The following is a 13,110-nucleotide window of genomic DNA, read 5'->3' as shown; positions in this document are numbered from 1 at the left end:
TGGCGATAGAAGTCATAATTACCAAATAAGGAATGAGAGAAGGGATAAAGCTAGTTTTCCACAAATAGTAAAAGGAGTGAAATAAAACGATACAAACAAAAAAGATCAAAGACCTAAAAATTAGAGCTAGGCCCATAAAACTTCTAGAAGAAAACATAGCAAATATCTTATAAATCTTGTAATAGGAAGTAGTTTCCTAGATCATACACTAAAGCATGAGCATTAAAAAGAGATAGATAAACAGGAACTCCTCAACAAAACAAAGCTGGAGGTCTCGGGCTGCCGGACTTTAAGGCATATTATGAAGCCACAGTGGTCAAAACAGCATGGTATTGGCAAAAAGATAGATATATCGACCAATGGAATCGAATAGAGTGCTCAGATATAGACCCTCTCATCTATGGACATTTGATCTTTGATAAGGCAGTCAAGCCAACTCATTTGGGACAGAACAGTCTCTTCAATAAATGGTGCCTAGAGAACTGGATATCCATATGCAAAAGAATGAAAGAGGACCCGTATCTCACACCCTATACAAAAGTTAACTCAAAATGGATCAAAGATCTAAACATTAGGTCTAAGACCATAAAACAGTTAGAGGAAAATGTAGGGAGATATCTTCTGAAACTTACAATTGGAGGCGGTTTTATGGACCTTAAACCTAAAGCAAGAGCACTGAAGAAAGAAAGAAATAAATGGGATCTCCTCAAAATTAAACACTTTTGTGCATCAAAGAACTTCATCAAGAAAGTAGAAAGACAGCCTACACAATGGGAATCAATATTTGGAAACAACATATCAGATAGAGGTCTAGTATCCAGAATTTATAAAGAGATTGTTCAACTCAACAACAAAAAGACAGCCAACCCAATTACAAAATGGGAAAAAGACTTGAACAGACACCTCTCAGAAGAGGAAATACAAATGACCAAAAGGTACGGAAGAGATGCTCAATGTCCCTGGTCATTAGAGAAATGCAAATCAAAACCACAATGAGATATCATCTCACAACCACCAGAATGGCCATTATCAACAAAACAGAAAATGACAAGTGCTGGAGAGGATGTGGAGAAAGAGGCACACTTATCCACTGTTGGTGGGAATGTCAAATGGTGCAACCACTGTGGAGGGCAGTTTGGCGGTTCCTCGAAAAGCTGAATATAGAATTGCCATATGACCCAGCAATACCATTGCTAGGTATCTACTCAAAGGATTTAAGGGCAAAGACACAAACAGACATTTGCACACCAATGTTTATAGCAGCATTATTTACAATTGCAAACAGATGGAAACAGCCAAAATGTCCATCAACAGACGAGTGGCTAAACAAACTGTGGTATATACATATGATGGAATATTATGCAGCTTTAAGACAGAATAAACTTATGAAGCATGTAATAACATGGATGGACCTAGAGAACATTATGCTGAGTGAGACTAGCCAAAAACTAAAGGACAAATACTGTATGGTCACACTGATGTGAACCGACATTAGAGAATAAACTTGGAATATGTCATTGGTAACAGAGACCATCAGGAGTTAGAAATAGGGTAAGATAATGGGTAATTGGAGCTGAAGGGATACAGACTGTGCAACAGGACTGGATACCAAAACTCAAAAATAGCACAATACTACCTAATTTTAATGTGAATGAAGCTGCATCTGAGCTATATAAAAAAAAGATATGGCATCGAATCATCTATAAACAGTGAGTGTTTTATTTTTTCCTTTTCAATTTGGATGCCTTTTATTATTTTATTTTTCTTGTCTAATTGCTCTGGCTAGAACTTCCAACACAATGTTGAATAACAATTGTGACAGTGGGTTTCCTTGTCCTTTTCCTGATCTTAGAGGGAAAGCTTTCACTCTTTCCCCAATGAGGATGATCTTCACTGAGGGTTTTTCATATATTTCCTTTATCATGTTGAGGAAGTTCCCTTCTATTCCTATCCTGTGAAGTGTTTTCATCAAGAAAGGATGTTGAAATTTGTAATATGCTTTTTCTGCATCAAGATGATCATTTGGTTTTTCTGCTTTGATTCATTCATATGGTTTATTACATTAATTGATTTTCTTATGTTGAATTCCATACCTCACCAATCCACCATTTTGCCCCCCTTATTGTGCTTTTGATTCACATCTCCCTAATTGCTACTGATGTTGAACATCTTGTCACGTGCTTTTTTGGCCATTTGTGCTTCTTCTTTGGAGGAATGTCTATCCAATACTTTTCCTAATTTTTTAATTGAACTTTTTTGTTTTTCTATTGTTGACTTGTAGGATTTCTTTATATATTCTGGGCAGTAAACCAACATCAGATATGTGTTTCCCAAATATTTTATCCCATTGGGCAGGATGCATTTTCATTTTCTTGACAAAGTCCTTAGGCACAAAAGCTTTTAACTTCCATGGCTCTAGTTTTCTTTCATTTTTGTACTTTGGGTGTAAAGTCTAAGAAAACATTGCTTACCACAAAATCTTAAAGATGCTTCCATTCATTTTCATCTAGGAGTTTTATGATTCCAGCACTTATATTTATGTATTTGGTCCATTTGGAGTTAATGTTTCTAAAATGTGTGAAATAGCCATTCTCTTTCATTCTTTTGGATATGGATATTCAGTACTCTCAGCACCATTTGTTGAAGGGACTGTTCTGTCCCAGTTCAGTGAACTTGAAAGCCTTGTCAAAAATGAATTGATTATAGTTTGAAGGTCTATTTTTGAACTCTCAATTAGGTTCTATTCATCAATATATCTTCCTTTATTATAATATCATGATTTTTTTTGGCCAGTGTGGCCTGGAAATCTGCTTTAAAGGCAGAAAGTGTGAGTCATCCAACTTCATTCTGTTTCAAGATGTTTATGGGTATTTAGGTCCCCTTACCCTTCCAAATAAAGTTAATAATTGGCTTTTCATTTCTGCAAAGTATGTTGTTGGAACTTTGGTTGGGATTCCATTGAACGTGTAAATTATTTTTGATAGAATTGACATCTTAATGATATTTCAACTTCCAATGCATGTGCTTCCCTTTATTTATGAATTCTTTGATTTCTTTTAGGAACGTTTTGCAGTTTCCTATATTCAGATCCAATACATTCTGTGATCAATTTATTCATAGATATTTAACTCTTTTAGCTGCTATTGTAAATGGAATTTTACCTTGATTTCCTCTTCAGCTTGCAAATAACTAGTGTACAGAAACTTAGTAATTTTTCCATGTTGACATTATACCCCTCTACTCTGCTGAACTCATTTGTTAGCTCTAGGAATGTTCTTGTAGATTTTTGGGGGGAATTTTCTCTATCTAGGATCATGTTATCTGAAAATAGTGAAAATTTTACTTCTTCCTTTCCAATTTGGACATTTTTACTTCTTTTTTCTTTCCTAACTTCCCCAACTAGAGCTTCCAGCACAATGTTGAATAACAGTAGTGACTGTGGACATTCTTATTTTGTTCCAGATTTTAGAGGGATAGCTTTAAATCTTTCACCATTGAGTATGATTGTCATTGTGGGTTTTTCATGTATGCTCTTTATCATGTTGAAGAAGTTTCCTTCTATTCCTATCTTTCAGAATATTTTTGTGAAGAAAAGATACTGGATTTTTTCAAATGCCTTTCTGCAACAATTGAAATGCTCAGGTGTTTTTTTATCCTTTGATGTATTAATGTGGTGTATTATTTAATTGATTTTCTTATCTAGAATCACTCCTGCATAATTGAGATAAAAATCCATTGATCATGGTGTATAATCCATTGATCGTGTTCTTGGATTTGATTTGCAAGTATTTTGTTGAGAAGTTTTGCATCTATATTCATTAGAGAAGATGTTCCACAATTTTCTTTTCTTGTAGCATCTTTATTTGGCTATTGTATTAAGGTGAAGTTGATTTCTTAGAATGAGTTAGGTAGTTCTTCCTACTCTTCAATTTTTGGAAGAGTTTTAGCATGATTGGCATCAACTCTTCTCTGAATGATTGTTAGAATTGCCCTGTGAAGCCATCTGGTCTTAAGCTTTTCTTTGCTGCAAGGTTTTTGAGGACTGATTCAATCTCTTTACTGCTAATTGGTCTGTTGAGGTCTTCCATTTCTTCTGGAGTCAATGCACATTGTTTGAGTGTTTCTAGGAATTTGTTCATTTCATCTAAGTTTTCAGATTTGTTGGGATACAGTTGTTTATCATATCCTCTAATGAGCCATTTTATTTCTGTGAAGTCAGTAGCAATGTGCCTCTTTCATTTCTGATTTTATTTGCATCTATCTTTTTTCTTTCTAGTTATGGGTGTGTTAATTTTATAGATCTTTTCAAAGTACTAACATTTTGTTTGTTGCTCTTTATTACTTTTTTATTCTCAATTTCATTTATTCCTACTCTATCTTTGTTATTGATTCCTTTCTGATTGCTTTTCAATTAGCTTGCTGTTCCTTTTCTAGTTCCTCCAGGTGTGTAGTTATGTCTTTGACTTTAGCTCTTCTTTTTCTTTTAATGTGGGCATTTAGAGCCATAGATTTCCCTCTCACCACTACTTTCACTGCACTTCATAAGATTTGATAGGTTGTGCTCTCGTTTTCAGTCATCTCCAAATATTTTCTGATTACCTTTTCAATTTCATCATTGACCCACTGATTGTTTAAGAGTGTGTTGTTAGCCTCTATATATTTTTAATTTTCCAATTTTCAGTCTGTTTCCAGCTTCATTCCCTTATAGACAGAGAAAGTGCCTTGCATAATTTCAATATATTTAAGTTAATTGAGACTTGTTATTTGATCCAATATGGGATCTATATTTGAGAATAATTAATATGCTGATTTAGGGGGCACAATGTTCTGTATATGTCTATTAGATCTCTTTCCTTTATCACATTATTCAAGTTATCTGTTTCTTTATTGATCCTCTGTCTTGATGTTATACCTGTCAATAAGAGTGATGTTTAAGTCTCCAAATATTATTACAGAGATGTCTATTTACCCTTTCTGTTTTTCCAGTGCTTTCCTCATGTATTTTGAGGCAAACTGGATAAGTGAATAAATTTATGATTCTCATTATTTCTTGGTAGATTGGTCCTTTTATTAAAATATAGTTCTTTTTGTCTCTTGTTATTTTCCATTTAAGGTCTATTTTTTCTGATATTAACTTGCCGCCCCATCTCTTTTTGGTTACTGTTTGCATGGAATACCTTCTTCTAACCTTTAATTTTCAACCTATATGTGTCCTTGGGTTTAAAGTGAGTCTCCTGTGGGCACCAAACAGTTGGATTATACTTTTTATCTATTTAGCCAATCTGTGTCTTTTAATTGGGAAACTTCATCCTGACTATTCATTCTTTTACTGTGAAGGTTGTACTCACTGCAGCCATTTGATCCTTTGGTTCTTAATGTGTAATATGTTATTTTTGTCTCTCTATCTACCCTTTTAGTTGTTCTTACTGATGAGCTTCATTATACTCTCACTTCTGAACCTTTCTCTTTTGTCTTTTCCTTTCGGCCTGCAGAACTCACTTTATTATTTCTTATAGAGCACATCATTTTTTTAATGAACTTTCTCAGTTTTAGTTTTTCTATAAATATTTGAAACTCACTGTCATTTTCAAGGGACACTTTCCAGATAAAGAATTCCACGCTGGCAATGTTTCTCTCATTTCCTTAAATACATAATGTGAGTGCCTTCTCACCACCATGGTTTCTGATGAGAAATCAGTACTTAATTTTATTACTGTTCCTTTATGTGTGAGGAATCACTTTTCTCTTGCTGCTTGTAGAATTCTCTCCTTATCTTTGGCATTTGGCATTCAGATTAGTGAATGTCTCAGAGTACTTCTATAAGGATTTATTCTATTTGGAGTGTATTATACTTCTTGGAAATTTTTATTTACATCATTCATAACTGTTGGGAAATTTTCAACCACTGTCTCCTCAAATATTTTTTCTTCCCCTTTTCCCTTCTCTTCTTCTTCTGGGACACCCATGATACATATGTTTGTGTGCTTCATGCTTTCATCAATTCCCTGAGATCCTGCAATTTTTTCCATTATTTTCTGTATCTGTTTTTTGTCTGTACGATTTTGAATTTCCTTGTCTTCTAGTTACTGATTCTTCTGCCAGTTCAAAACTGCTTTTGTATGCCTCTAGTATATATTTTTTGGAATAATGAAAATGCTCTAGTGTATTTATCATTCTCTCCTATTATAGTTTGAATTCTCATAAGTTCTGTTATATTTGTTTTCATGTTTTCAAATTCTTCTTTATGTTCACCCAGTGCTTCTTAATTTTCTTTATCTCGTTAATCATAATTTGCTCCATCTCCTTGTATTGATTTAGGTGATTTGTTTGAATATCTTTGATTAGTTGTTACAAATTCCTGTGCTTTCCCTAAATTTTTAATTTGTTCCTTTGTGCCATATCTTCCAGTTTCTTTGTATAGTTTGTAAATTTTTGTTAATGAGTAGGCATGTGATTTTTTAGTGAGTTTATTCTGAAGGTCAGTTTCTCTCTCTTGTCTAGGTTTCATTTTTTATTGGTTTTGTATTAAGGCTGCTCTTTGACACTTGATTCAACTTATTCTAGATCTTTAGAATAGCCCCTGCTGACGTAATCAAATTTATCCAATTCTTCTATATCTGATTCTTGCCCTGGATATGTGGTACAATTTTTAAGATGATTTATGTGTACAATTGCTTAACCCCCATGAGAAAGCCTTCTTTTTTTCTTTCCTTCTCTGGGAATCTTCATGTGTTCTTTTTTTTGTCTCTATAGTTATTATTTTTACTCTCCTTTCATTGTCTTTAGACACTTTTGTCTGGAGGGAAATTGTATGAGAAGTTTCACCCAAGAAAGGATTTTCCAAAGTCAGCACTTCCTAGCAAAAACAGAGCCAGGGACACCCAAAAGAGGTGCAGATAAATTCTGAACTGCCCTGGGGGAAAACATAGGAAAGATGTCAAAAAGCCTTTTGTTGATTCACTTTGAAAAGTTGTACCCAACAGCCCTAAGTAAGCAATGTGTCTTTCCAATTCTTTTGGTTCCACTACTGTTGGGGCTGGGTTGGAACAATGTCTTTGGTGATTTCTGTATTGGGCAGGCTAAAGCCATGGTTCAGAGTTGAGAACCAGGAGACAAAATTCACCATTCCAAAGCTGTGGTCATTCATTGACTAAGGGATTTCAAATAGAGTTGAGAGGTCATACTAGAGGTTACTTGTATGCAAGTGTCAGGCAGATACCTGGTCATACTCACAGTTTTGGTTTTTTTAATCATATTTTCTCAGTCTCTTTTTCCCATTCTTCCCTGGATGCTATACAATGATCCCCTGACCTCTGGAATCCCAGAACAGTTGTTTCAGTGAATTTATGCCTGTTCACTAGCTAGTTTTGGACAATAGTGACTCTTGTTTCTCCCTACTCCATCTTCCCCAAAAGCTCCCCTCCATAATTTATTTTGATGAGACTTTATATATAGCTTTGCTTCTGAAATGATTTAAGGCTTTTGGGATATTGTGATGCTGTGACTGTATTTTGCATGTAGAAAGAACATGACTTTGGGGGGTCCAGAGGGTAGGGTAGGTTGCTTTTAAGCTATGTTCCACTGAAAATAGATACTCTTAAACTTAATATATTCCTGAAATTACTACAGTTAAGATGTGGCCTAATTCAGTCAGGATGGTTCTTAATCATATATTTGGAGTTCCTTATAAGTGGAATGAAATTCAGACATGGTGAGAGAAAGCCAAAGTAAACAAGATGAAAGTCAGCAGAATCCAGAGGCAAAAAGAAAGGCCAGGAGAGGTCAGAATACACACAACCATGCAACAGGGAACTCAGGACCAAAGATCACTAACAGCCAGATCCATAATTCCAGTCTTCAGTAGAAAGAATAGTCTTGATGATGCCTTTCTTAAGACTTTTTCTTACCATTAAAGCTGTGAGCTAAAAAATTCCAATTGTTGTGCAGGCCACGGTGGCTCAGCAGGTAAGAATGCTTGACTTCCAAGCCCGAGGACCCGGGTTTGATTCCTGGTGTCTGCCCATGTTAAAAAAAAATTCCAATTGTTTAAGATAATCTATTACATGGTATTTGCTTCAGCAACCAAGGAAACAAAAAAAAATGATTCAAATACAGAGCAGCCATAAAAATAATGAAACTATTTCTTACATGGAAAAATTGAGATGTATAACAGGATATATGACTTAATGACTTTTGTGATAAAAGAATTCAGGGAAGAATGACATCATCAAATGATTGTATAAGGCATCCCTTGGAAAAATGTCCCCTCAGAATCAACTATAAAAGGAACTCTGGAGGATGATAGAGATTAGAAAAGGACACTACAAATGCAGAACCAAAGAAAATGAAAAATGTTCACAAATCCCCAGACCCCTCACTGTCATTCAGTCAAAAGTGGCTTATGGATTATACAGAAGCAGCACAGCCTAGGCCACTTCTGATGTGGATACAGACTATAGAACAACTCACTGCAACAAGTTAGAAACCCCAGCATATCCAGACATAGGGAACCAAGTCCACAGAGACTCAGAATGAAATATAAACTGCTTAGGAGTACTATACACAAAATTGCACACAAGGGAAAAAAGAGAAAGATCATGGCAGAATTATTGGCAAGAAGTGGGAATACTTAATCCAGTGTATTTGTTGGATAAACAATGCAAAATGGACCTTTGTGGATTAACTCACTTTTCTGGATGGAGCTCATCAGGCTTCACAGGGTGAAGTTCCATAACAGAGATGGCACTGGAGGCAGAAAGGCCTGAAAGAAAAAAGGGAGTGAGGATAAATAGGATGATCTAAGACAGGACTGGAGCCAGAGCTGAAAAGTATAAGGTAAAAGAGACAATGAGTGAGAGAGAGAATTTAAACAAATTATAGGAGTTTGGGAGAAAGTTCTTCATAAAAACAAATGGAACAGATAAAAATTTCTTGAGAAGTAACAGAAGAAAGGAAAAAAGCTGTCTCCTAGAGATGAAACTGCACAAAAAGTGCAATCTCAAAACTTATACAGACAAGAAACAGATAGAGAATAGCCAAGAAAATCTGAACAGCTAAACATGGACTACACTAAAGGTCCAGAATAAACTTCATCAAGTGTCAAATAAGAGCCTTAACACAAAGCCAATCAATCTTAGACAAGAGTGATACACAAATCTTCTGAGTTAACTTATCAAGATAATCAGACGCCCAAATATCAGCATAAAAAGTACAAGCCATAATATGAAAGAAGAAGATTGGCTCAGTCAAGGGAACAAATTAAAAGTTCAGAGGAGATACAATATTTAGAATAACTAATAAGTTCAAATAAATCTGTATCAATTCAAGATGAATGAAAATATGGATATAAAACTAAAGTATTTTAAGAAGACATTGCTTGAGCATAAAGAAGAATTTGAAAGATTAAAGAAACATAACAGAAATTATGGCTAGGAAAGGGGAAAAAGTAGAGACTAAAAATACCCTAGAGGCATACAGCTGCAAATTTGAAAAGGCAGAACAAAGAATCAGTGAACTAGAAGACAGGGCAATTGAAATCATAAGTCAGAGGAACAGGTAGAGAAAAGAAGAGAAAAAATTGAGCAGTCTCTCTGGGATATGAAATGCACAAACACATCATGGGGTGTCCCAGAAGGAGAAGAGAAGGGAAAAGGGGCAAAACAATATTTAAAGATTAATGGCCCCAAATCAACCAACTCTTATGAAAACATAAATATGCATGTATAAGATATGCAACATAGTCACACAGAATAAATCCCAATAGACCTATGCTGAAACACATGGCATTCAGAATGTCAAATGCCAAAGATAAAGAGATAGTTCTGACAACAGCAAGAGGAAAGCAATTCATTTGCCCCCAAAAAGTGATCCTCAATAAGAAACTGCCAATTTCTCATCAGAAAAAATGGAGGAAATAAGGTAGTGATATGATATATTTAACATGCTAAAAGAGAACAACTTTTTTTCTGGCAAAATATTTTATCTGGCAAAATTGCCCACCAAATATGAGGGAGAGTTTAAAATACCTACAGATAAACAGAAATTGAGGAAGTTTGTCAAGAAGAGACCATCTTTACAAGAATTACTAAATGGAGTGCTACAGATTGAAAGGAAAAGACAGGAAGGGGGCTTGGAGTTGTGTAAATAAATAAATATGAGATTAAGAGTAACTGAAAGGGTAAATGGGAAAGCCAATAGTACTGTATTCTCAATATAGAACTCTACTCTTCAATTCATGTAAGAATAAGAATAAAATTTAAAACAGAGATGCATATGTTCTGAAAATGGACACAAAACATAAAATATTAAAGTCAGACAAAAACAACATAAAGAGGGGAAACGGGGATATAAGAACAGAGAACATGTATGCTATTGATGCTAAATTCGCATCTTTTCAAATTAGTAGGTTATATTTGTGGGTTGTGTACTATAAACCCCAGGGTAACAACAAAAAGATATTTTAAAAACATATAGCATTGATTGAAGAGCACAACTGGTCTGGGAGAGCCTTCTGCACCACATAGGGCAGTCCTGATTGCAGAGGCTGAGGAACTGAGAAGCAGAAAGCTGGACCCTGGTGCAGAGGCACAGAGCCTGTGGGCGTGCATGGATGGGGAGCCAGGGGCTAGGAAGTAAGCCAGGCCACATTCTTTGACTGTGCTACCCTCACCAGTGCAACCCCATTACCCATGAATCACCCCATGCACCTGAACCCCATCACCCACTCCCATTCCCCATGCTCCAAACACCTCTGTGCCCCCAGTCCCCGGCACACATACCTGCTTCACACCCCCACCCCAAGTGCAGCCCAACTCACCTAACCTTCACCCCTCCCCGTTCCCTGCAGGCTATTGCCAGTGCATAAATGCTATGGGTGCTAACCTCCATACCCAGGCTATCCCTGCCCTCCCCAGTGTCACACAGCCTCACCCTGCACCCCTGAGCTCTGCACATCAGTTTATGGCACTCCTAGACCCAAGCATGTGCACAGGCCCCCAATCACATCCTTCAGCTCTGGGAACTTCAGTTTATGGCACTCCTAGACCCACGCATGCACATGGGCTCCCAATCCCCCAATCATAACCTTTGGCTCTGGAAACTTCCAATTTACGGCACTCCTAGATGCACATATGCATACGGCCTTTAGTCATGCTTCTCAGCATTGAGAAAGTGCAGACCTGCATAGTCGGGTCACATGCTCCCAACACATGAAGGCATAACACCGACCTTCTGCCACAGCTCTATGCATGCACACAAAGCACTCTGTGCCCTATACCAACATGTACCACGGTCATGCTCCCTGACCGGTACACGCACAGAGCCACATCTTCACTGGCCACTGGGCCCCATGTACACGAGCACCAGCATAACATCCCCAACCTGCACCTGTACCTGCCCTGAAATGAATCACCGCACTGTTGTGCCCTGCCCTGTACCCTGCTTCCTGCCACACATCCTTCCTGGAAACACAAGGCCTTACACTACTGAAAGAAATCCATTCCCAAAGTAAATTAATCAAGATATTTACATGCATCGAAAACAACAGAAGTTCAGTAGGCATATCACAATGCAGACAGATATAGCCCTGCCTAATGACCAAATTAAATCACCAGAGGAGATACAGGCATTGGAAAAAACTAATCAAAGATGTTCATATAACTCTACTTAATAAAATAAGTGGGATGGCAAATGACCTGCAGGAGATCAAGAAGACAGTAGAAGAGCATAAAGAGGAATTTGAAAGAATAAATAGGAAAATAGCAGATATCACAGAGATTAAAGACTGTGGACCAAATGAAAAACATACTAGAGATACACAACACCAGATTTGAAGAGAGAAAAGAAAGAATAAGTGATATAGAGGACACACTCAAAACAGCAAATGGCAAAAAAAAAAAAAAAAAAAAGGAAAATTTTGAATTGAATCTCAGGGAAATGATAGACAAAAAAAAAAGAAAGAAAAAAAAAGGACACAAACATAAGAATCTTTGGTGTCCCAGGAGAAGAGAGAAGTAAAGGGCTAAGAAGTCATTGATTGTACACCATACATGGAATGTTTGTATGTTAAGAATGTTTGTGTTTATATTTTGCTTTGTCAGTAAAAATATTTTAAAAAGGAAAATATGAGTTAGCTTGCATTCAATATTTATTTGCAAATCTGCATTAAAGTTCTTATCAACATAGACTGTACATACTCTTACAGAATTTCAGGGCTGGAAGGTCTCTCTGTGTTATCTAATATAAGTTTTTTTTGTATATCTCATGAAAGAATCCTCTGACAACATATTTATAAGACAATGAGAATGCTTTTATTGAAAATGAAAGTATTAAACCATGAGCAAATAATGTATTATTTTGATCATTAAAAAACTGATTGCAGAGCTCAGTTCCTGGACCATGCACCCCCCAAAAAACAAAAACTGGCTTTAAAAATCTATAAACTGATTTTAAATAAGAAACTTACTTTTGACATCCAAAAATATATATACAGAATCATAAATGAGAAAGGGATCTGTCAGATACATATCAGAAGACCTACTATAAAAAAAATAGTGGCTGCAATAAAGGAAAAGAGAGACAAAGACATATGACATATAAAAACAAAAGGAAAAAATGGTTGAGGTAAGTACTGCCTTTGCAATAACAACACTGAATGATAATGGGTTAAACTCCCCAGTCAAAAGACACAGGTCAGCAGGACAGATTAAAAAAAAAAATCATCCAGTTATGTGCTGTTAGAAGAGATGCACATTAGATCCAAAGTTGGAAATAGATTGAAAATGAAAGAATGAACAAAGATATTCTATGAAAATAGTAACAAAAAAAAAGAGTAGAGGTAGCTATGCTAATATCATAAAAAAAACCTTTAAGTCTAAAACTATTATAACAGAAAAAGGACATAATATGTTAATAAAAGAGGAAATCCACCAAGAAGAAATAGCAATCATAAATATTAATGCTCCTTACCACAGTGCCCCAAATTATGAGGGGGAACCCTGGGAAAATTGAAGGGAGAAACAGACATCATTTCAATAATGTTGGAGACTTCAATGCACCTCTCTCATCAACAGATAGGCTATCTAGAAGGAAGATCAATAAGGAAGCATAATT

The 13,110-nt window shown here is 36.0% G+C and overlaps 1 protein-coding gene across 7 annotated transcripts in view; it reads right to left on the bottom strand.

The window, feature by feature from the left end:
• Nucleotides 1–13,110, bottom strand: part of LOC143670263 (uncharacterized) — a 277,128-nt gene that overhangs the window by 215,311 nt on the left and 48,707 nt on the right. For 4 of the 7 annotated variants that reach the window (XR_013169312.1, XR_013169307.1, XR_013169308.1 and 1 more), the window contains 2 exons: nt 8,689–8,761; nt 7,908–8,016 (listed from right to left, as the gene is read on the bottom strand). Coding sequence is in view for 1 of the 7 variants with exons in the window: in XM_077144945.1 (XP_077001060.1) it covers nt 8,707–8,761 (55 nt within the window). In the remaining 6 variants the exon portion in view is untranslated. The remainder of the gene's footprint in view (nt 1–7,907; nt 8,017–8,688; nt 8,762–13,110) is intronic. The other 3 variants (XR_013169309.1, XR_013169311.1, XM_077144945.1) reach the window with 1 other exon arrangement.

This window comes from Tamandua tetradactyla, chromosome X (assembly GCF_023851605.1).
Source record: "Tamandua tetradactyla isolate mTamTet1 chromosome X, mTamTet1.pri, whole genome shotgun sequence".
NCBI classification, from domain to species: domain Eukaryota; kingdom Metazoa; phylum Chordata; class Mammalia; order Pilosa; family Myrmecophagidae; genus Tamandua; species Tamandua tetradactyla.
The sequence above is the reverse complement of the archived record's forward strand: the minus strand, read 5'-3'. Positions and strand labels throughout refer to the sequence as shown.